The 22,422-nt window shown below is 58.0% G+C and overlaps 1 protein-coding gene across 1 annotated transcript; it reads right to left on the bottom strand.

Annotated features, from left to right (window-relative positions):
* Window positions 1–1,307: 1,307 nt before the first annotated feature.
* KCNH6 (potassium voltage-gated channel subfamily H member 6) lies at window positions 1,308–22,354 on the bottom strand. Its single transcript, XM_089901404.1, is given in 16 exon segments — window positions 1,308–1,342; window positions 1,345–1,429; window positions 1,912–2,079; window positions 2,400–2,586; window positions 3,514–3,682; window positions 4,256–4,340; window positions 5,655–5,693; window positions 5,890–6,083; window positions 8,873–9,125; window positions 9,306–9,505; window positions 10,280–10,679; window positions 12,000–12,425; window positions 15,659–15,864; window positions 15,963–16,124; window positions 21,217–21,447; window positions 22,229–22,354. Coding segments are annotated over 16 exon segments (2,916 nt in total). The 5' UTR covers window positions 22,305–22,354.
* Window positions 22,355–22,422: the final 68 nt, after the last annotated feature.

The following is a 22,422-nucleotide window of genomic DNA, read 5'->3' as shown; positions in this document are numbered from 1 at the left end:
GAGCAGAGAAAAAGGAACTATGTTAAAGAAGAGCTTGCTCTCCTGTTTTTAAAATGAATGATATTGGCTTCTGAATCACTGCTATTTGGATTGAAATAGATTGATATGAATGCAACAGTTTATAAAGTGTCAATATTTACAACACACTGGAAATTATGTCCTCTGCAACTATTTATTTTAAAAATTTATTCATTCATTTTTTTGGCTGCGTTGGGTCTCTCTAGTTGTGGCGAGTGGGGGACTACTCTTCGTTGCGGTGTGTGGGCTTCTCATTACAGTGGCTTCTCTTGTTGCAGAGCACGGACTCTAGGCGCACGGGCTCAGTAGTTGTGGCTTGCAGGCTCTAGAGCGCAGGCTCAGTAATTGTGACGCACGTGCTTAGTTGCTCCATGGCATGGTGGGATCTTCCTAGACCAGGGCTTGAACCCATGTCCCCTGCATTGGCAGGCAGAGTCTTAACCACTGCGCCACCAGGGAAGTCCTGTCCTCTTCAACTATTTAAACTTATCATAAAATACTTCAGATGTCAACTAAAAATGTGTGAGGGGGAAATAGATTTTCAAAATTCTTTTAGGGAGTACTGCAAAAGGACAGGACCACTGACTTTTCTGGACAACAGTCAATTTCAGTGGAGTAGTTGACTGCACATGTTCTCAAACCAGACCATCTGTGTTGAAATTATGTCCTCCTTTTGATATGTTTTTGGGAAATATTCTTTTCTTTTAAATCAAAGTATAGTTTACACATAGAAGTGCACATGTTTTTACAACCTGAAACACATTGATGCAATCAGCACTTAGATCAGGAAATAGAAGAGTACCAGCACCCCAGAAGTTTCCCTCTTGCTTGGGTATTCTTACTGTCTCTCTGCTTCTGATCCCTCATCTTTAAAATGGGGATAATAATACTGACCCCATATAGTTGTTGTAAAGAGTTGATGAACTAATAACTGCAGGGCAGTCAGCACGGTGTCCCCCAACCCAGGGTGAGTGCTATGGAAGCGTTGGCTGTTGTCATGATTCCCTATGGCCACCACGCCAGCGCCTCTCTGCTTCCCTTCACCCCAGCCTGGCTAAAAGCCCCCTGTTCCAGGGACTCCTGAACATGGTAGATCCACCTTCAGGCCCCCAACACACAGCTCCTTGGGAGAGGGACTTGGAGAAGATCACAGCTGTCAGTTACAGCACAGTCAAGGACCTGATGACCCTACGTAAGTTACACAACCAGCCCAACATGAAGTGTGCAGACTTTATTAGCTCTGAGACACTCCATTGTCCCCTAGGGTCCCAAAGGTCCTCACAGAGCCATCAGGGGCAGAGTGGCTGGGGGCTGGAGTTCTGTCCCTGATGTGTCCACTACAGAGGACACTTTCATCTCCAGCTGGTTCACAAGCTCTTGGCGGGAGGTCTTGACCAACCTTGGGGGCTGGCTGGGTGGTGGGGGAGAGTTCTGAGCTGGGAGGTGATCGTACTTGGCACAGAGCAAGGCTCTCACACAGTAGATCAGAAAGGTCTCTGTTCTTCACTGAGCCCTCTGTCCCATAAGCTACCTCTACACCTGAGGCTCACCCACCCTCCACCAGGCCTGCTGTCTAAATAGAGACCTGCGGGAGGCTGGGAGAAGTCCTGAGCCTCTTTGCCCAAGCCATCTTGGGTCACCTGGATTGGCAGTTTGTAGCTACTCTAGGTAAATTGTTTTCAGTTTACAGGCTGTCTGCCTCCCCCAAATCCTTAACTGTCGCCTCACCCACCTTCAGTTCCTTCCTGGTGTCTATTATCTTGGGGTACAGTGGCTCTAGCTCCTCACAAATCCAGGATCTGAGCCATGTCTCTGGAACTCCAGCTATTTGGGGACAGAGCTGAGGTGTTCAGGGAGTGAGGGAAAGTGAGGACCACAGACAAGTCCCTGTACCTCCAGGGGATGCAGAGGCGAGGCCAAGGGTGACAGGAGCCCCTCAGGCTGCTTCTGTTCCGAGGACAGTGTTGTAGTTTTGTCCATTTCTGTGGCTGGGGCCAGCATCCTGGAGGAGGAGTTCCCGAGCTTCAGCCTCCATTCGTCCAGGTCACCATAACTGGGGGCCTGGGAGGGGCAAGAAAGAGGGAGGCATGCAGTACGGGGAGCCTCCCCAGGCCACCCCGACTTCAGCGATGGAAAGTGGCAGGAGTTGTGTCCTGCTGCCCTTGCCCCAGATGTGGCGTCCCTGGTCACAATCTGGGCTCTGTCACCGCCTTTCCAGGCTGCCTGTCATGACTCAGACCATAAAGGAGGACAGCAAAAGTCATAGCTGCTCTCGGACCACAAAGGCCGTGGGCTGGATGCCCATTGAGACCAAGTTAAGGGTGGGGGAAGACATGCAGCTGCCTCCAGGCAAGCCCCTGGGGATCTCCTCAGCTGCTTACCTGTGCAGGGGGCAGATCGCCCTGGGGTAGTCTAGTTCCTGGACTCTGAGTTGCTGAGGTTGAAGGAGACAAGGCCAGGTCATTGGAGGCAGGGGCTCCCAGAATGTAGCCAGTGTGGTCCTGGGGCGGGGGCTGCTGAAGGAGCTGCAGGATGCGGCTGAGGTCTGAGAACATGCGTGATTCCAGCCTGTCAGGCAGAACCCCACAGTCGGAGTCAGGGTCAGGGCTGGGGCTGGCAAAAGCAGTTTAGGTCCTGAGGGCAGCTCTCGATTTTGTAGCCTGCATGCTGTCCCTGCTATTTCCCTGCTGTAATCCACAGCCCCTGCCCAAATTCCCCTTAGCACATCCCTGACTCTGATAATAACAGTGATCAGGCATGGTGCATACATCATTTAGTCCTCATAATGAAGTTTTTTTTGGCAGGGGGGTGGGTAACCAAATTACTTTATTTGACGGAATGGTACTATGGAAAGAACTTAAGTAGATGCTTTGGTGCACCTTAGGAAAGGTGAAGGTAACCCAAACGCATGCACTGCCTTGGTGACCAGGGAAGTCATCCCCATGGCTACAAGAAGCCAGCCTAAGGCTTAGCTCTCCTTAACACTGTTTCCCAGAGGGTGCCTGTCAAAGAGATACTCTGGCCTCATAACGAAGCTTGACGTGGGTATTCTGGTTATCCCCACTTCACAAAAGGGAAAACTGAGGCTCAGAGTGGTTAAGTCACTTGTCCACAGTATTGCTGGTAAGTTGCAGAGCCAGAATTTGAACCCAGGACTATAGTGCCCCTAAGCCCTCACTCTGCCACCACAGCCCTGCCATCCACAGGCCACACCCCCTTTCCAAGGGCCTGTGGAATTTGTTTCTGCATGAGGTTATGCCCATCTCCCCAGAAGTCCTCCTTGGCATGCTCCAGGGTTTGCGGGGACAAGCCATCCAAGGAATTGCACTTAGCGACAGGGATGGGGAGGTCTGCAGCTAAATGGGGCTGGCCATTCTCAAACCCTTGGGGCACCCAGCGATGTCCCTGAGGCACCAGGAGGGGGCACCCGTGCCTAGCCTGCCACTGGGCCTGCCCTCTGTGGCTGCCCCCATCCGTGGCCCACAGGTCACTCACCTGTTCATCTGGGCCTGGAGCTGCTCTAGCCTGGAGCCTAGCTCCCGAGGCCAGCAGTCTGGGTCTCCCTGAGGGTTTGGGGGGCTCTGACTTGGCCTGGGGGGCACTTGCTGCAGCAACTCAGGCCAGCGGCCAGATGCATCTGAGATGCTCAGGGAAGGGGCTGCACCTGCACGGGGCAAGGGAAACTTGAGCTTCGGTTCATCCAGTTCCACAGGCCTGACCTTCTTGAGCAGAGCCCGGGCCCCTCCCCCTACCTGCCATGGGAACACAGGGTGGGAGGAGTGGATCTCCTTACCTGGGTGCCCTGAAGTACGAGGTCCTACCCCCATAGAGGTCTGGCTTCTGGGACCCAGAAGGCTGTAGCCCTGGGAGGGGGCCTGGGGCCCCAGCCTGGCGGGGGTGGGTGGTTGGCTGGGTGGGAACGTCCAGCCCTGGCCTCACTGTCCAGGGAGCTGCCGCCCAGCAGGGCCCTTGGTGCCTTGATGTGGAGCCCCAGGGGCTGGCCAGTATCTACCCCTGAGGGCAGCCCTCACTTAGGCTCTGAGGACACAGTGGGAGGAAGGGTATAAGGGCCTCCGACACTGAGCCTAGGGAGGGAGCCCTTCTCCACTCACTGAGGGGACTGGGGAGGCCTCTCCCAGGGGAGGCAGATTGGGGAGGACCTGAGAAGGGGCAGGAGGCTGGGCAGGGGCTTCGGGCTGGGGAGGGGCAGACACTGGTGGGGGCTGGCTTTGCTCACCTGACTGGTTGTCACTGAGGAAGAAGCCTTGGTGGTCCTGGCTGCCTGGGGCCTGCTGGGGTGATGACTGGAGACCCCCGCCTGCCTTGTGGAGAACGAGAGCATCAAGTAACAGGGTCCAAAGCCAGGACAGGGCCTCTTTGCCCTCCCCTCCCCCTCCCCCCGTGGCCCTGTGGCCACTAGGTGAGAAAGTGGTGACAGGTGGCTGGGCTCCCTGACTGTGCTCCCGGCAGCTCCTCTCCTGTGTGTGTGGGTGGGAGATGCACAGGGGCTTGGAGACGTGCACACCCCCCCAGAGTCTTGCGAGAGGCCGCCTTGAGCAGCAAGGTTGGGGTCGTGGGAGACAGGGGGACTGTTCTCCTCCCTTTTTCCCCAACGCCCTGGTGTCCCCGCCTTCAGCGTGGGCCAATGGGGCGATTTCCTCTGAGGAGACGGGGTCTGGAAGTCCCAGTCCGTTCAGGGGGTGCCCTCAGCAGCGCCCCTGGCAGCCCACCTTCCTGGCACCATGAGACTTGAGGGTACCCAGGGGCTGCAGATATCCCAGGCCATGGGGACCGCATCCCTCTTGCCCTGGAGTCCAGCCACTGAGCACTTGGGCCACCTGATGGCTCCTGGCTGCTGGACCTCCCCCAAGGCAGGGTCTTTGCAAGATGTCCCCTAGGTGGGAAGGGGGCAGACCGGGGAAGGGGAGGACAGCAGAGGGCAGAGGGTGGGGAGGGCTGTCCAGAGCATGTAAACCTGCCTCAGCACCACCTCCAGAAGCTGGGTGTGGGGCTGGGCCAGCAGGACCCCTCCTCCTGACACCGGGGGTGGGGGGCTCAGCATCGGGGCCTCAGCTGCTGCTGCCCCTGCCGGGTGTGCCTGCCCCCGCCTTCCCACTAGCTGGTTCCAGACCTGCTCCTCCATACAGACCCTTCCGGGCACTTCCACTCCATACTGGCTGCCCCACGCCTTGGCAACCCTGAGCTCCACAAATATTTGGTCTCCCTGCACACCCTTGAGACTTCCTTGGTTATTTAACTATGCAGCTCTTTCTTTTTCCTGAGTTATTATAATCTCCTCCACTGAGTGATAAACTTGAGAGAAGAGACTGCTCTATTACTGTTTATACCCCTGGGACCTGGCACTGTGAGTTCTTGGATGGCAGACACCGCTGCCCCCGCCCCGCACCCGCCCCTTGCAGCTTGGTAGGATGTGGTGGGAAAAGCCCGGGCTATGGAGATGCACAAACTTGAGTCCCATTTTGGCTGCGCCATTGACTATATGGCTTACTGTATGGCTGTGCGGCTTTGGCCATTTGTCCGCTATGACCCTTAGTTTCCTCATCCGGAAAATGGGGATAATAACACCACTTGCGAGAAGACTAAATGAGATCATGTAAAAGGAGCCCAGCGCTTACCACATAGTTGGTGCTCGATAATTGGTAGCTACCTTCATATTTAGCATTATGTTGGCCATGGTAGGCACAGAAGAAATTATGGCAAAGGATGCAGGAGGTGGTTGAAAGGAAGGCAAGTGGCCGGATGGGTCCCTTTAGGCCAGGCAGGCCAAGCTCTCAGCTAGCTGACTGGCCATTGCCCATTACCAGCTGGCCGAGGGCCACCCCCCACCCAGCCTATCCAGCCCGGACTCACATCCCGCAGGTTGAAGGTGACTTCCAGCTTACTCCAGAAGCTGTCTGCGAAGGCGGGGTACATGTCCAGCACCTCCAGCAGGTCTGCCCGCTGGATCTTGTGCAGGTCACAGTAGGTCAGGGCCCGTACGTCTGCACTGGACTTGCCCGGCCGGGCATGGAGGCAAACGGGCTCCCCAAAGATGTCATTCTTTCCTGCCAGCCAGAGGGGCGGGGTCTTTCTAGGGCCTGGCTCCAAGCTCTCTTCTGAGGAGCCTCCCTGAGGACCTCTTAACCATGACCTCACCCCACTTCAGGGATCCTTCTGGGCTGGGGCCTGGGAACAAGGTTGGATGTGCTGGCTGAGGGGTGCTGCAGAGACCCCTCCCACCCCAGCATGTGGGGCCCCTTGCTATCTCCAGGTCCCTTGGGACCATCCTCTATTAGACTCCCCCCTCCTGTTTCCCACTTTCTTTGGAACTGCCCCTACCACCTCCATCCAGGGGACAGTGGGCAGTAGGGACCCTAGAGGCTCCCTGCTTAATCTCTTCTTCTCCGGGCTGCCGCGGTGCTGCAGAGTGGATGGGACCCAGGGTCAGGAGTACCCAGCTCCCCAGGGGAGGGCCTGAGGCTTCTCTCTCTTCGTGTTCCCGCTCCCTTTGTGGGGCCAAGTGACCAGCATGGCCCCAGCAGAGGAAGCCTGGGAAAGTCACTTCCTCCCTCTGGACCCCAGTGTCCTCATCTCTAAAATGGGTATAACCATATCTGCCTTGTCTACCCCCATGGGCTGTCCGGAGAAGCAGATGTGATGCTTGAGGAAGTGGCTCGAATAGCAAGACGCACCAGACAGGTGGATGCAAGGCACAGGGAGGGACAGATGTCACAGGGTGGACATGGGCTGGATACAGGGGCACGTGGTGAGGGTATCGGGCCCTCCTGGCGCCAGATACTGTGCTAGCCACAGCAGGTAAAAATGAAGAAGATGCTGTCCCATGCACAAGGAGCCCCCCAAATCCCAGAGAGACAGATTACAGAATGATCTCTAGAGCCTTAGAACAGGGAAGAGCCAAGAGCAATGGGGCTATGGGGGAGGGAGAAGCTCGTTCCACCAGGAGTGGTTGGGAGCAGGGAAGAGGGGGGCTTACAGAGCAAGTGAAGTGGGGGGGGCTGTGTTGTGAGACTCTAGGAGGACTGGAAAAAGGCAATGGGGTGGAGGAAGCAGCATGTGGTCCGTGTGGCACAGTCAGGGCTGGGGGCAGAAAGCCCAGGGTCAAGGTGCCAGGGGCCATGATTACTTGGATGGCCACTCCCCACAGCAAAGTCCAGCCCCCCAGCCTGGCCATACCACACAAGAGGTGCTAATTGCTTGCACAATGATGGACAGAGGCCAAGACATGTGCCCCAAGAGAACCGGATAAAAGGTCATTTACAGAGGAAGGGACTGAGACTTGGAAAAGGAAGGGACCCTCCAGGGTCACATATGAAATCCAAGAAGCTGGAAATCCGGGCAACATTATAAAGTGATGGTTTTCCAGTAGATGAAGGATTATGACCTAATGTCCATTTCCACTCAGGACAAAATGAGAGGAGTTCATGTCTCTAAATAAAACTTAAATTGGACTGCCTTCTTAATTATTAATAATAATTATTATCTCTCCCACATGGATGGCACTTCTAAGCTTGGCTGAGACTGAGGGAAGGGCTCATAGAGGAGCCCGTGCTTGAGCTCAGCATTGAAGGATGACTGGGGTCCACCAGGCAGGGGTGCAAGATAGGTGCTCTGAGCAGAGTGGCAGCACGTGCAAAGGCACAGAAGTGTGACAGATGGGCAGGTTTACAGAACTAACTAGTTTGTATGGCTGGAACGTGAACTACTAGGGGGGAGGCTGGCAGGACTTAAGGTGGCCAGAATGGGGAGGGCTGTGCATGCCATGCACAGGGGTTTACATTTGTCCCATGGGTCATGGGACCCATGGAAGGATTTTGAGCAAAAGGGGAGTATGCCAGATGTGAATTTCAGGTCACCGGCAGAAGGTGGAAGATGGAGTATGGCAGTAGACCAGATTCAGGGCCATGGGAAAGGAGCTCCTGACACCTGCCCAGGAAGGACACAATGAGGGGTGGACCCAGGCAGGGACAAGTAGACAGGTATGGGACAGAGAGAGATTAATGAGGGGAACAGACAGGGCTCCGTGGCTGCCTGGATGGTGGCGGTGGGGCAGAGAGGAGGAGGGTGCTTCTTTGGTTGACTCCCAGGTCTCTGGCCCAGGCAACAGAAGGTTCACAGTGATGGGGATGCCGACGGAGCTGCCTTTGAGGGCAGATGATTTCAGACTGAGGTACGCTGTGTGGTCTGCCTATGGAATATAAGGGCGGCCATGCCCAAGAACACATGGGGTAGTCCAGGATAAGGAGAGACTGGGGTCGGGACACAGTTCTGGGGGTCCTTGCGGCATAGGTGAGGCTGAGGTCACAGGAGCAAGGAGCTGGCCCAGGTGAGGATGCAATGGGAGAAGGGAGTGAACAGCACACTTGGCGAACGCCAGCCGAGGGCAGGCCAGAGGGAGCGGACTGGGTGGAGGGGCTGGAGTACAGCCCGGCCATGGCGAGCAGGGGAGGGTGAGTGACAGCCTGGGCAGGGACTTGGGGTGGGCTGAAGTCAGCAGGAAGGCAAGGAAGATGAGATCTCAGACAGCCGCGGTGACCTGCCCAACGTAAGTGGCAGGGGCTGTGTGTGCCCCAAATCTGTCCCCTGTCCAATGCTCGCATCCTTCCTCTGAAGTGTCCACCCACCAGACGTCTCTGAGCATCAACTTCCCTCTCAGGAAAATGGGGCCTGTGGCAGAGCTTAGTTTTAAGGCTTGAGTGAGCTGGGTGTAAAGCTCCCCCGTGGCACACGCTCTGCACATGGCAGGTCAGCAGAAGGGGCCACCGTCATCATTGGGAATGGCCTGGTCCAGGCAGGGCACCCCACACGCCGGCCTAGCCCTCCCTGCCAGACGCACCGAGGATGGCCACCACTACGTCGTCGCGCAGGATCTCGATGGAGCCGCGGGAGATGAAGTAGAGCGTGGAGAGCACGTCGCCGAGGTGCACCAGAGTGTCCCCGGGCGGCGCGTGTGTCGTCTTGAACTTGACGGCGAGCGCGCGCAGGCAGCCCTTGCTGGCACCGTGGAAGGCCGGGCAGTGCTGCAGCAGCGCGCGGTGCAGGTGTAGGCAGATGTCGGCCTGCAGGCACTCGGGGAAGCCCTTCAGCACCTGCGAGAAGGGCGGTCGCGTCCAGCGGAGCAGGGCCGGGGTGGGGCTGGGGGAACGGGTGGGGAGGGCTCTGGGGACGCCCTGCGCCCGCGGGACTTTGGCCTCCCTCGGGGAGTTAGCCAGAGCTGGGACTTGGGCTAGGTCGCCCGCCCCGCCCCAGGCAGAGCGGCGGGGGCTCACCGCGTTCATGTCGATGCCATTGGTGTAGGACCAGGCGTGCTGGAAGTACTCCTCTAGGCGCTGCCGCAGCGGGTTGGGGATCTGGTGGAAGCGGATGAACTCCTTGACCCGCAGCATCTGTGTGTGGTAGCGCGCCGCGCCCGAGTACAGGCGCTGGATGATGGCCGACACGTTGCCGAAGATGCTGGCATACATGAGGGCTGGGGCAGGGAGCGGGGGATATGGGCCGGGGGCGGGGTGAGGGGTGAGCTCCTGAGCATCCCCACCAGGCCACAACACCTCAGGGCCTGCTCCAGGACTCCCTCCCTCTCCCTGGGATCCCCCAGTCAGGGACCCCTCTGTCCAGGGCAAAGTCACAAGTGCCCGGGATGGCGCCAGGGTACATGGGGGACAAAGACCCCTGGGCTTCCTGCCCTCCTCCCTCTGCCCTCCCTCTTGGCAGCTTCCTGGGCCCAGAGGCCAAGCTCCTGAGAAGATGAAACTAGGGCAATGAAGTTTGTTTTTTTTTTGGGGGGCAATGAATTTTTTAAATTCAGATTTGTTTTCTCTTTCAAGTTGTAAAAATATAATAAAGGGAAAACTCTTGGTCTCTTGTTTTCACCCATTTTCCCCTTGTTTTTGTTTTTCTGGGCTTTAACATCTCTAAATACTTCATGGGCGTGGACCTGTGCTAAGAAGGGCCCTGGACTTAGTTTAATGCTCTGCTGTCACCGTCTTGAAATTCTTAATAATTTTGTTTTAACAGAGGGTTCCACATTTTCATTCTGGACCGGGCCCTGAAAATGATGTAGCTTGTCCTGATCCCTGGTATATAGCGAGGGCTACATGGGTGTTAAATTCTGTGTATAGTTGGTGTACACATATGCAAAAGTTCATTGTGCTGCAAACTTAGGATCTGCCTATCATACACACTCTGTTATAGCTCATTACAAAACTGAAACTGGGATTCTATGAGTAAGGCCCGGGACACTCACAGCCGATGAGCATGACGCAGATGGAGAAGACCTTTTCAGAGTTGGTGTTGGGTGAGACGTTGCCGAAGCCCACGCTGGTGAGGCTGCTGAAGGTGAAGTACAGGGCCGTGACGTACTTGTCCTGCACCGAGGGGCCTGAGGCTGGGTCGCTGCCATTGTAGCGCTTGCCGAGCTGCGCTCCCAGGCTGTCCAGCCAGCCGATCTTGGGTTCCAGGTAGGGCCGCTCCACGTTGCCGATGGCGTACCAGATGCAGGCCAGCCAGTGTGCGATGAGTGCAAAGGTGCACATGAGCAGGAAGAGCACTGCTGCCCCGTACTCAGAGTAGCGGTCCAGCTTGCGAGCCACACGCACCAGCCGCAGCAGCCGAGCCGTCTTCAGCAGCCCAATCAGGGTTGTGGTCTGGAGAGGTAGGGAGGGGGCGGGGACACGGAGTTGGGGGTCAGCCCGTGAAAGGCTGTGCTTAAGACCACGTTTATTCACATGCGAATGTGGTCACATAGTCATTCAACAAACACTTATGGAGAGCCTGCTTTGGGCCAGGCTCTTGGCAGTGGGGCACAGTGCAGGGCCTTAGGAGCTCTCAGTGTAGAGTTCAAAATAGCCATATGTTTGCTCGCACAAAAGTCTACGGGGAGCACAGAGGAAGGGGAGGTCAAGTCTGCAGCGGCAGGGCAGGGAAGGCTTCCTAGAGGAGGTGACACAGGAGCTGAGTCTTGAGAGAGGAGGCTGGGTCTCCAGGCAGACAGGAGGGAGAGGTAAAGGGCACTCCAGGCACAGGGAGCAGCATGAGCAAAGGCATGGAGGTGTGAGAGGGCACAGTCCACGTGGAAAACCAAGGGTGATGCTGCAGCTGGGAGCACAGAGTAGAATTTGGTGGAGGAGTGAGGAGTGAGCCTGGAAGGTGGGCAGGGGCTGCCGCTGTGGCCGCAGGGCCCACAAAGAGCTCGGCTTTTATTCCAATCCACTGGGGAGCCACTGAAAATTCTGAAGACTGGGTCAGATAAGGGACAGGGTCAGACAAGTGATCTGAAACTTGCTCTGGCCTCTGCGTGCAGGGGCTGAGGCTGGCAGGTGTGGGGCTGGGGCAGAGGTGGGCAAGAAGGCCACTTAGTTGCAGGCAGGGGCAGCGTGGGTGGAAAGTGGGAGGGCGGGCTTGGGGATAGATTTGCTGGGAGTGGGTGGTCATGGGAGCAGGTAGTCACGATGACACCCCGTGCTGGACGGGCTGGGTGACTGGGTGACTGCAAGAGGCAGAGCCGATTTCAGTGGAAAGCTGATCCCGAGAAGGTGGGTCAAAAGGACATAGTGGGACTGGAAGCTACGAGAAGAGCATGAAAATGCCCTCACATCAGCTATGAGAAGCAGGGTGGGCATAGTGGAGGGGCTGGGGCTTAGGAGTGGGGTCAGGCTGCATGGAGGGACAGCCTGTGGATTCCTTTTCTAACGCCAGGGTAAGAGTGGTTTAGAAGTCAGCACGAGGGGCTGGGGCACAGGAGTGCCCGTCCCAGAAGGGGCAGGATTCTGGAGCACAGGGAGGGCACCCAGGCCTGGGGTGCTCAGCTGCTCCTTCTCCAGGGCTGGGAGATGACAGATGTCTGAGGCCCCCCCTTTCCACCACCACTTGCTTTGGCAAAGGTGCCCAATGCCAGGTACTCTCTGCACCCAGGGCTGGGGCACAGGGGATGGCCACAGCGGCCGGCTTGAACAGGGTTTGCTCACCTCATCAGAGCCAGTACGGAAAATGAGCAGGTCGAAGGGGATGGCGGCCACCATGTCAATGAGGAACCAGCCCTTGAAGTAGTGGACGGCAATGCGGCGGGGGTGGCTGACCACCTCGTCGTTGGCATTGACGTAGGTGGTGCGGAAGTTGATGACGATGTCCACGACGAACATGATGTCCACGATGAGGTCCACCGTGGTGAGCGGGCTGCAGGTGTAGCCACAGTCCGCGCGCTGAGGCTCGTCCTGGTCGCCGAGCAGGAAGGCGGCCGAGTAGGGCGTGAAGATGGCCGTGTAGATGACCAGCAGCAGGATAAGCCAGTCCCACACGGCCTTGAAGGGGCTGTAGTGCAGGAGGGTCCCGCGGTGGATGCGCGGTGCCTGCAGCTGGTACTCCGGCAGCACGTCTGCACCCAGGGACAGCACCTGGGGGTGGGGACCGTGGGGCAGTCAGCAGGGTGGCCGCCGCTGGTGAGACGGGTCTGGGAGGGGTGCAGATGCAGGGCTGAGGCCTAGGAAGGGAGATGTGGGAGAGGGTGGGCGATCGGGGCTGTGCCGGGGAGAGGGGACGACACAAAGATGGGGTGTGCACGTATAACAGGGCAAGTTCTTAAGGGGACAGGTGTGCAGGAAGTGCAGAGAGGAGGGGGGTTCCAGATGAGGGGTGCAGCTCTGTCCCACAGTGACCCCAGGTTTGAAGCTCACAAACTCCCTCCCAAACAGGCCAGCCTGGAACTGGTGGAGATAGGGCTGGGGGAGGGGAGAGGGGAGGGCCAGGCTCAGGAAGATTGAGAGGGTGGTGGGTCAGGGGGCGGGGCATCAGTCCTCTCTGGTGGGTTTGGGAAGTTTCCAGTGGTCAGGTTCCTGATGGGAACAAGTCACCCCCAAAATACCCTCTGCATTCCTGAGGGCCCTGTGGAGCCTGGACCAGTGAGGGCCCTCCCTGGGGCCAACCCTCAGAGCCTCCGTGGAAAGAACCAAATGTGGGGGTGAGTAGCTAATCTGAGCCCTCGACAGGTGCTGTGTGCCGGAAGCCTTGACTACTTCACACGTCCGAGGGGGTTTTGATCATTACATTTAGCTGAACGCCCTTCTGCTCTGCCCCTCTGACCCCCGCCTCCGAGCCTATGGCCAACACAGGATCACCAGGGCCCAGTCCAACATACCCAGGCTCTGCCCAGCTGCCCAACACAACAAACAGCTGGGGCAGCAGGAAGGCATGCGTTTTGAAGCCAGACCTCCCAGGTTGATCCCAGGTCGGACATTGCTGTGTGTCTGTCTTGGGGCAAGTTTTTTAACCTCTGTGAGCCTCTGTTCCCTCACTGGCAGAAGAGGATGACAAAGGACAACAAACTCCATGGGGCTGTTGTGAGTAAATGAGCTGGTACGTCTCAATGGCACATGCCGCTCTACATGATAATTCCTCCTCCCCACTCAACCCATGTCAGACACTGCCCTGACAAGGATGGGGCCTGAGGGGTGTCTCACGGACCACGCCCCACCCCCTGCCCAGCACTACCAGATAGGGCCCTGCCGGTGGTCCTGGTTTAAGAAAATCTACCATGTAAGGTTCTGACCTTGCAAACCAGGTCCATTAGCAGATGGGATCACAGTAAGGAAGATCCACCCAAGGGCTGGTTCCAACCAGACGGTCCCCCATCTGCCATCCAAGGCCCTGGGAGGGGCCACAGTGTCCCCACCCTGTGGTGACCTCCAGCTCAGCCTTGGCCCGGCTCCTGTTTTGCCTCCCCAGGATGTTTCCTCTAACCCTGCACAGACTCAAACCATCTTTTCCAATGTTCTCCCTGCTCCTTGTAAACACCCTGACCACACAGCTGTCCCCCACTGACTTAGAGCTGCAGATCCCTTGTGCCGCACATCCGTCTCATATGCCCCGCACTTAGTCCACACAGGGGCTCAACTAAAAGGGGCCAAACGAGCACTGAAAGCCTGGCTGTCATGGCCACCTCCGCCCCTGGCTGCTCAAGACCAGCCAGGATAAAACAGCAGAGCACAGGGAGTGGGAAGGAGACAGTCAGACTTTGGGGGGTTGGGTCCGACGAAGTGTACATCCTCAGGGCTTCCAGACAGGGGTGCCATCTCCCCCACCACAGACCTCCATAGTCTCCCATCGCCTCTGAGGCCAGCACGAGGCCCTGCCCAGTGGGCCCTCAGGACGTAGGAACTCAGGTGTGGGATCACAGCCCTCTAGGCCCTTTGAGTTCGGGTTGAGGCTGGTGTGACTTCTGTGCTCTGGGCCTTGCCAGCCTGAGCTCTGTCAGGCTCCCCCCCACCTTAGGGCCCACAGGCAGTGGGTTAGTAAAGCCAAGAGGGGCTGGGGCAGGGGGAAGGCGGCAGGACAGGTTGGGTGCGGGCAGGGACCACGAGCCCCAGCCAGCTCTGTTGGGCTTCACGGGCAACTCTCCAGTCCAACAGCCCCCATGGCCCCTACCACCAACCTGAGGGCCCCGGAATGTGCAGCTAGGTGGGCTTCCCAGGTCATTGGGCCACATTGCCTGACCTCCAAGCGCCCAGCCCTCAACCTGGGGTCCTTTCCCAGGGTTCCTGTGCTTGGTGAGGGACTGTGTCACAAGCACCCAGCCCTCAACCTGGGGTCCTTTCCCAGGGTTCCTGTGCTTGGTGAGGGGCTGGGTCACAAGGAGTTTCTACTCCATCCGCTCCAGCACAGACAGTGCTTCAGGTGAAAAGGGGTAGGTAGGCAAAAGAGCTGCTCCCATCCGCTTATGAAGCAAAGTCCCAGGGGAAGCTGGAGTAGGCGCCTACCTCGCCCTGCAGCCCCTTGCCCATCTCTGGCCTAGGCAGCCCTCAGTGCTTCGTGGGGCTAGCACACTCAATGTCACATGAGTCCTCAGAGATGGTGCGGCCCAGCTCATTCCTCCGGATGGGAGCCCCAGGGCCCAGTAAGGGCATAAGGCCTCTTGCCCAAGGTCACAGAGTGGGCTGGTGGCAGGGAACCTGAACCTTGGGCACGGCCCTCTGCATTTCCCCCTGGATGGTCAGCTGGGGACTGGGGCATCAGGCCCCAGGAGGAGGGACACAGGGGTCAGCTGGAACAGAGGACCCAGGGGGGTTTGCCTTGGCCTGGCCAAGGTGGGGTGGTGGGGAGGGAGGCATTTCGGGCCTGATCCCCAGGGACCTGAAGGTGCCAGGGCCACCTCCCCTCTGCCTGGATTGCAGAAGGATCCTGCCATGGGGGCTGGCCGTCGCCTCAAAGACAAGGGGCAGAAGCAGGGCTGGGGCTTCCCCATCCACTTCTCAGTATGGCCCTGACACCTCTTCTCTCTGCTTCTCCTTCTCCGGGACTGGCAGAGCCTTGGGTGGGCCTCCATGGTGACCTGCGGGTTCCCTGCTCCCAGCTCCTCCAGGCCTAGGATGTGGCACTAGTCACAGGCTCTGCTGACCCCATCCTCCCCTGGTTCTGGGAGCTGAGCATCAGGGTGGTGGCCTTGGGGTAGGTCTTTAGGTCTAAAGAATCAGACTCCAGCAGGACAAGAGGCCTGGAGCTCAGACCAGACAGTAGGGGGCTGGGCAGGCCGGCTCCCTCTGCTAGCCCAGCCCCAGAGGAGTCCAGTCCATGGCCTGAGGAGGGACCCTAGAGGCCCAGCAGAGCCCCGTCCACCCTGCCCTGCAGGCCGCACCTGGGTGACCTTCTCGGTGACGTTCTGGGTCCGCTCTACCACCTTGTGGGGTGCGATGATCTCTATCTCCGTGGTGGAGCCCGAGCGGTGCTTCTCCAGGTTGAATTCCACGAAGTTGAGTGTGAACTGCGGGATCTGGCTGATGGTCCTGTACTTGACCCTGCCCGGGCCAGGTCCCTGTGCACCCGGCCTGCCATGAGAGCCCTCTGAAACCAGGGCTGGGGTCAGAGCAGCCAGGGCTGGGGGACCCACTGCTCCACCTGGTGCTCCCCGCCCCTCCCCTGCCACCTGCTCCCCGCCTCACCGGAGCCCAGGAAGCTCTGGGACAGCAGGCGCTGGGACAGGCTGCGGCTCCCTCGCTTGGCCAGGAGCTGGGCCAGGTCCTCAAAGTTGAGGATGAACATAATGACGGCCCCATCCTCATTCTTCACGGGCACCACATCCACGAGGCAGCGGAAGCTGGAGGCTGCAAACACCGTGGGGAGGGGGTGTCACTGGAGGGGTCCTCTCCTGCAGGAACCTGGCCTGGGGAAGCTAGGGAGTGATCTGGGTTAAGGTCAAGTTAAGAGCAGCCGTGGGAGGTAAGGAGGCCTGCAGAGTGACCAGAGCTATTGGGCAGAGGGTTGGTGACACTGCCCAGCAGGTGCCCCACCCACAGGGCAGAGGTGGAGAGAGCAGCTAAGCTTCTCATTAGAAAATAATGTAGCATCGGGCCCAAGTCCACACTCAGCCCTCAGCTCAGGGCTTAACCTTGAGGTTTGCTTCTGCTGTAATTAAAGCCGAGCAGATGGGGGTGGATTAAGTGGGGAGGTGAGGTCGGGTATTCTACCCCCATGTAGCTCTGGCTGGCCCTGGGTTCAGCTCCCATATTCCCGTCTCACAAAGATGTCCTGCTCCCCTGATGCTCGAAGGAACTCACTGTTGAGAACCTACTAAGTGCTGGGCACTGAGCCAGTTGGCACATGAGGCCTCAAGCTCCGTGGTGGCACCCAGTGGATCCCTGGAGGGCACACATGGACCCCTGTTCCGCTAAGCCTGGGGTTCTGAGAAACTGACTTGCTGGGGCTGGCTGGGGCCCTGGAGCGGGGAGCCCTGGGCTCTCAGTACGTAACAGTTTGGAGAGGGGAGGGGACTTGTCTGGGGCAAGGACACTGGAATGAAGGCCAGGCTGCTGCTCCAGGCCTGGAAGGGGCCCATGGTCTCAAGGCAGAGGTGCTGGTGCTGGGACTGGGGGTGGAGGCGGGGCAGGCAGGGCAGTGGCCTGGGGTCTGGAGAGGGAGAGGGAGCTAGATGGCAGGGTGAGGGCAGGATGGGCCCTCCAGCCACTCTCCCCGCTCTCTCAGGAAGCCCAGACCCAGCCATTGACCCCACTCTTCCTCTTTCTCTGCTCCAGGGTCTCACTCCCCCTCCCATAGGTGAGTGGAACAAAACAAGCTAAAACTTCCCTGTACCCCAGAGTCCAGTCTGTGGGCTGGCTGGATGCCCCATGAGCCCCCCTCCATGGTACCCGGTCATCCCATGTCCCTCAGTTCAAAGTGTTGGTGGGTGTCAGGCCCAAGGGTCAGGATGGATGCTAAGGGCAGGGGCCTCAGGTAAAATGACTACCAGAAGGCAGGTTTGTGTCTGTCTCATTTGCCAGCTGCCAGGACCTGTTCCAGGTGTTGTTAACCGAGTGAATGGAAGAATGTGTGTAAATGTGAGTGGGTGGGAGGCTAGCTCACAGGATTATTACTACTTTGGGTTTCACTAGAATCACGCTTCCCCCAGCTGCCCCTCTGGTGTGCTTCCTCTCACCATTACTGCTGGGGTGCAGCCAAGCTTCCCCCATCCTCCCTCCCACTTTCCTCCCTGGGAGCAGGAATCTCCAGGATCAGATTCCCGGACTCCCAGGCACCAGGCATCAGGCAGCCATCTGCCAGCTGCTGCACTGGGCCCCATGGGAGACATCCACCCCGAGGAGAGGCTACCCACTCGCCTCTGTGACCCACTCCTGGTCTCGCAGTGCTGTAGGCCTGCCTCCCAGGCCAGAGCCTGGTGCTCTTGTCAGCCCGGGGCATGGCGAGGCTTGGGTACTGGGACCCACCCAGGAAGCCTCCTTGGCCAGTGACCTGAGACACCGCCCCCAAGGCCAGACTATCTCCTCACTCTCTCTGGCACCGCAGAAATCTGGCCTGGGAGCAGGCGGAGAGAGGGCAGACCTGGGCAGAGGGCAGGGCCTCCAGGTTCTATGCTGCTAGGGGTTGCCAAGGCCCAGTCTGTACCCACTGATGCTATCTTTGGAAAACTGAGCCTGGGAATGGACCAAAGACCAGCCAATCAGAGCAGTGAGGGCTGGAAGGGGGCCGTGCGTGACACCCTATGCCTGACCTTCACGCTTGCTGCCTGTGGGGTGGTGGAGACAGGAGGCTATGAGGATTTGGACGAGTTCAGAGCATTCTTTTCCTGATCCCTAAGCTGTCCTTGCTCATGAGCACCTGTGTCCGGGTGACCGGAAGTGGGTGAGTGTGGTCACCCTAGGTTGTGCCCAGGAGTGGCAGTGTTTCTGTGCCCTTGCCCGCTCCCTGGACGGGGGGCCACAGGCTGTGCTCATTCTCCCTTCCAGGGACTCCTCCCGGTCACCTCTCTGACCAAGGGCAGCAGGCGCATCTGCCCCCGGGACACCTCACTGCTCTCCGCTCTTCTCTGTGTCTTGGATGTGTCCCTTCCTTCAATTTCTTATAGTCCCCGCCCCTCCCCTGTGAGCCTCCCTGTTGTCTATTGCCCCCATCTCTTTACACACCCCCATCCAGCATGTGGTGAGCCCTCAGGGAGGAGCTGGTGCCACAAAAGCTGCCACTAGGAGGGCGGCTCCATACCGCCTCCCGACTTGGTCTTTCTGACATTCATGGGTGGGTGTAAAGAAAACACTGGGACCTCAGACCTCAGCCCTTGCCCTATCCTCCTGATCTGGAGCTGAGGACTAGAGAATCCCCAGGCTTGAGGATTAAGGGACTCTCTGGTTTGGGGTCATCAGAGAAGAGGATCTGGCCAAGGCAGGCAGGGATGGGCCCCTCTGACAGGCCCCCAGTAGGGGCGCGGGCCGGGGGGGGAGATCTGAGTGCCCTCCATCCCTCCCTGCAGACTTTCGTTCGTTCTAGTCTTATGGCCACCCCCATGCCTTCCAGCTGTTAGGTTCTTACTTGTCCCAGTGAAGGCAGATGGCGGCAGAGCCAGTTTCTCAGGGGTCTCTGAGCCCTGTCTCATGGGGTAATTTTTGTCAAATGCCCTGGCCTCTTTGAGCCCAACTTTACACAGCTGCACAATGTGGAGATATATGGACATAGACCTTCTACTTTGACTTGGAGAACTGTCAGTGGATTACCCCTTTAGAGGAAAAGAGGACTATAAATTAGCTAGAATTCTGTCCAGGACCCCTTCCCTTCTCACCTCCCTGGAGTCAGAGCGGGGAAAGAGGGGGGAGAAGAGGTATCGTGAGGAGGGAAGAAATCATCATTAGGATGCCCTGCAGCAGGACTGTAAGATGTATGTGACTATGATAAAAAACAATCACGCAGTCAGAGTGGACCATAAGGTGAACATAAGTTATCTGAGCATTACATCCTTCCCTTAGGGGAATGCAGGCCAGGAGGTTCCCCTTTCTGGGTTTCAGGCCAATTTGGGGCAGGTCCAGGTGGTCAAAGTCTTGGACTATAGGACAGGGAAGGGCTTAGGATGGGGGTGGGAGTAGACTGGGATTTATGGGGCACCAGGTATGTGGGTAATTTTTCATTTTCACCCAGGGACAACCTCCAAGACTAGGTCTCTAGGGCCCCTTCTGATTGGTAGAGGACCCCAGCAGGGTTCTGAAGACCAGAGTCCTAATCTGAGGGTCAAGGCTTGGCCTTGACCTCTACCCCCTGCCCAGGCACATGCAGGGTGCTGAGGAGACCCTAAGAGCTCTGACTTGACATCACTAGGAGTCTGTGGTCAGTCCTCACCCCTCTGGGGCCCAGGTAGAGCTCTGGGGTCAAGGGGAGGGACAGAGAAGGACTTGTTGTCCGCTATCATTTCCTGCTGTCCCACCCTGTTCCCCTGGGACCCTTCTCACTCCTTTGACTGTCACCTCCTCTCTGCAGTGATGTGAGGAGGTGAAGTCACAGCTTTTAAAAATATTCTGACTTCATTAACCCTGTGAGCGCTGCCAAGCTAAGCCAGGTTCTTCCTAGTCCCCTAATCACTACCCCATTCACATGGGTGGCAGCAGCAGGGGACAGCCAGAGGTACAGCCAGGACCTGCCCAGGAAGCACCCGGAAGCCCTTAAACACACACACACATGCTCAGGTTCACACTTACACTCATGCTCCACACACACACACACGAGGCCCCTGCTACCTGGCTGTCAGCACCCCTCAGCCCCAGTGCCTGCCCTTTACCTGCACTCCAGTGATCCTCATTCCTTCTTCCCCAGGGAGGGCCCTCTTCTGAGGCTTCCTTCCCCCAGAGTCCTGCCTCCAAATACAGAGGCTGTTGGGTTCCTTTCTCCCCTCTTGGGATTATTCAGACCAGATATCTCTGAGGGAAGAATCCAGAGATTTGGGGTCCAGTCCCAGTTTGGACCCAAGCAGTAGAATCTTGGCCAAGTCCCTTCTTTTTCTTGGGCCTTGGTTTCTTCATCCATGAAAGGAAGGGATTTATCTAAGCCAGTGGCTCCTAAACTTGGCAAAACACCCAAACTGCCAAGGAGATTTTTACAAATACACCTGCTTTGTCCTCCCTCCACACCTCTGAGTCAGCCTCTCTCTAGGGAAGGTGTGTTTTGGAAAACAAGCTCCAGGTAATTCTGATTCAGAACCAGGCTGGTGGGGCCATTGATCCAGGTGATTTCAAAGGGACTTTCAGGATCCTAATTCCCACTCCTCTCTTCCCTCCCCTCACGGATCCAGTGAAGCACTGGGGGGAGGGTCTTAAAGGGCTCCATGATTTTTCATCCTCAGCCCCTGACCTATGCTTTTGTTCTGTTTGCAGTAATCTTGGGCTGGCAATAACACCCCAAACAGGATGAGCCTCCAGGTCATGGCAAACTCCAGACCCTATCTCCCCAGGGAGCTAGGGCTTGGTGAGCCAGACCCAGCACTCTTTTCAAGCCAGCTGCCCCATGCCTTGCCTGGCCACAGAGGCCTTGAGGGGGTGACTCCTCCCCTAATCCCCAGAGCAGATGGAGATGAGTAAAGGTTAATTTCCATCCCAGCTGCCTGACAGCTGGGGCTGACAGTGACAGAGTGGACAGCCAGGAGACCAGGGACATGGGGGAGGGATGGTGGTGTGGGAGGCCCTGCATGGGGCCAGGACCAGTTGGTGGCTCAGTCTGGTCCCTGGCCTCTGAAAGGGACCTCAGAAGGCATTTCATCCAGTGTCCATCACTTCACCCTACAGATGAGGAAACAGAGGCCCAGAGAGGAGACAAGATTTATCCAGACCCTTTGGTCCTCTGGGTCAGTGCCCTTCCCATGGTCACTCTGCCTGGACAAGAGAGGGGCCAAGCCTGCCTTGCAGAACCTGTGGCCTGAGGGCACCTCACCATCCTTGCGGTAGTAGAGGATGTCCACCTTGCACTCCTCGGCCCCCAGCAGGGCCTGCGCCAGGCGGGACATGGCACTGCGTGGGGTGTTGGGGCCTGTGAGGAAGTCGCAGGTGCACGGTCTCTGCATCACTTCCACTCGGGAGTAGCCGAAGAGTTCACAGAAGCCATCGTTGCAGTAAATGATGGCGCAGTTCTCCATCTGAGCATTGGCGATCAGGAACTTACGACCTGGGGTGGGAGGTGGGAAGCCCATGGCAACCAGGATCAAGCAGCAGAGAGGGAAAGATCATAGGGACTCTTGGGAGCAGTCGGGGGGATCTGGATGGGGGAGCAGAGCGGTGATCAGAATGGGGGAGGGGGGAGGTCAGGTCTGGGGAGGGTGGGAAGACCAAGGAGGCCAGAGCCATGGGGGAAGGTCAGGGGACTCCTGGGAGTAATGAGGGGGTGGGCAGGAGGGGGAAGTAGGAGAGTGATTAGAGGAGTGAGGGAAGGGGAGTCAGGGCTGGGGATTGTGGGAAGACCAGGGCAGGAATGAATGGGGTCATGAAGAGAGAGGGAGGCCCAAGGCTTCCTGGAGGCAGGGAAAGGGGTGTGACCAGACCGGGGCCAGGCCTGGGTGAGCTCCTGGAAAGACCAGAGTGGCTAGGGTTAGGAGGTGAAAAGGAGGGTGAAAAGGAAACCTCTGAAGGAATTGGGGGGGGGCGGTTCAAGAGGGAATTGGTACAGTGATAGAAGGGGAGGTCAGGGCTTGGAAGGGGAAAAAAACTGCTCAGGGGTGGAGGGGAGCACTGCGCTCTGCCCACCGTGCTGTAGAAGAGAGGGCAGCATTGGAGGTAAGCGGGGGCTCCCTGGGGGAGAAGGTGTTTCGGGGACATTAAAGAGAAGGGTTTTGCGTTCAGCCTCAGGTACCCCCCCACCCTGCTCTATCTGAAGTTAGTAAAGGGTTCCGGCCACTCCGGCCACCGAACCAGGGCTCCAGATCATGCCCCCACCCGACGCACACACTCACTCTGGCCCTCGAACTTGCGGATGATGGTGTCCAGGTAAGTGTTTTGGGGCGCGACGTGGCCCCTGCGGACCGGCATCTTTCGGCTGCGGCCTCTGCCTGGAGCCACCAGCGCCCCGGCTCCCTGCGTCTCCGTCTGCCCTCTGGCTCCGCAGCGTCCGGCTCCGGGCGGGCGCCGCCCCCGGGGAGGGCCGCGG

This window comes from Delphinapterus leucas, chromosome 19, assembly GCF_059928025.1.
Source record: "Delphinapterus leucas isolate spDelLeu-1000000601 "Yukka" chromosome 19, BTC_Dleu_Yukka2, whole genome shotgun sequence".
Lineage (NCBI taxonomy): Eukaryota > Metazoa > Chordata > Mammalia > Artiodactyla > Monodontidae > Delphinapterus > Delphinapterus leucas.
Note: the sequence above shows the minus strand (reverse complement) of the source record. Positions and strands in the feature narration are given on the sequence as shown.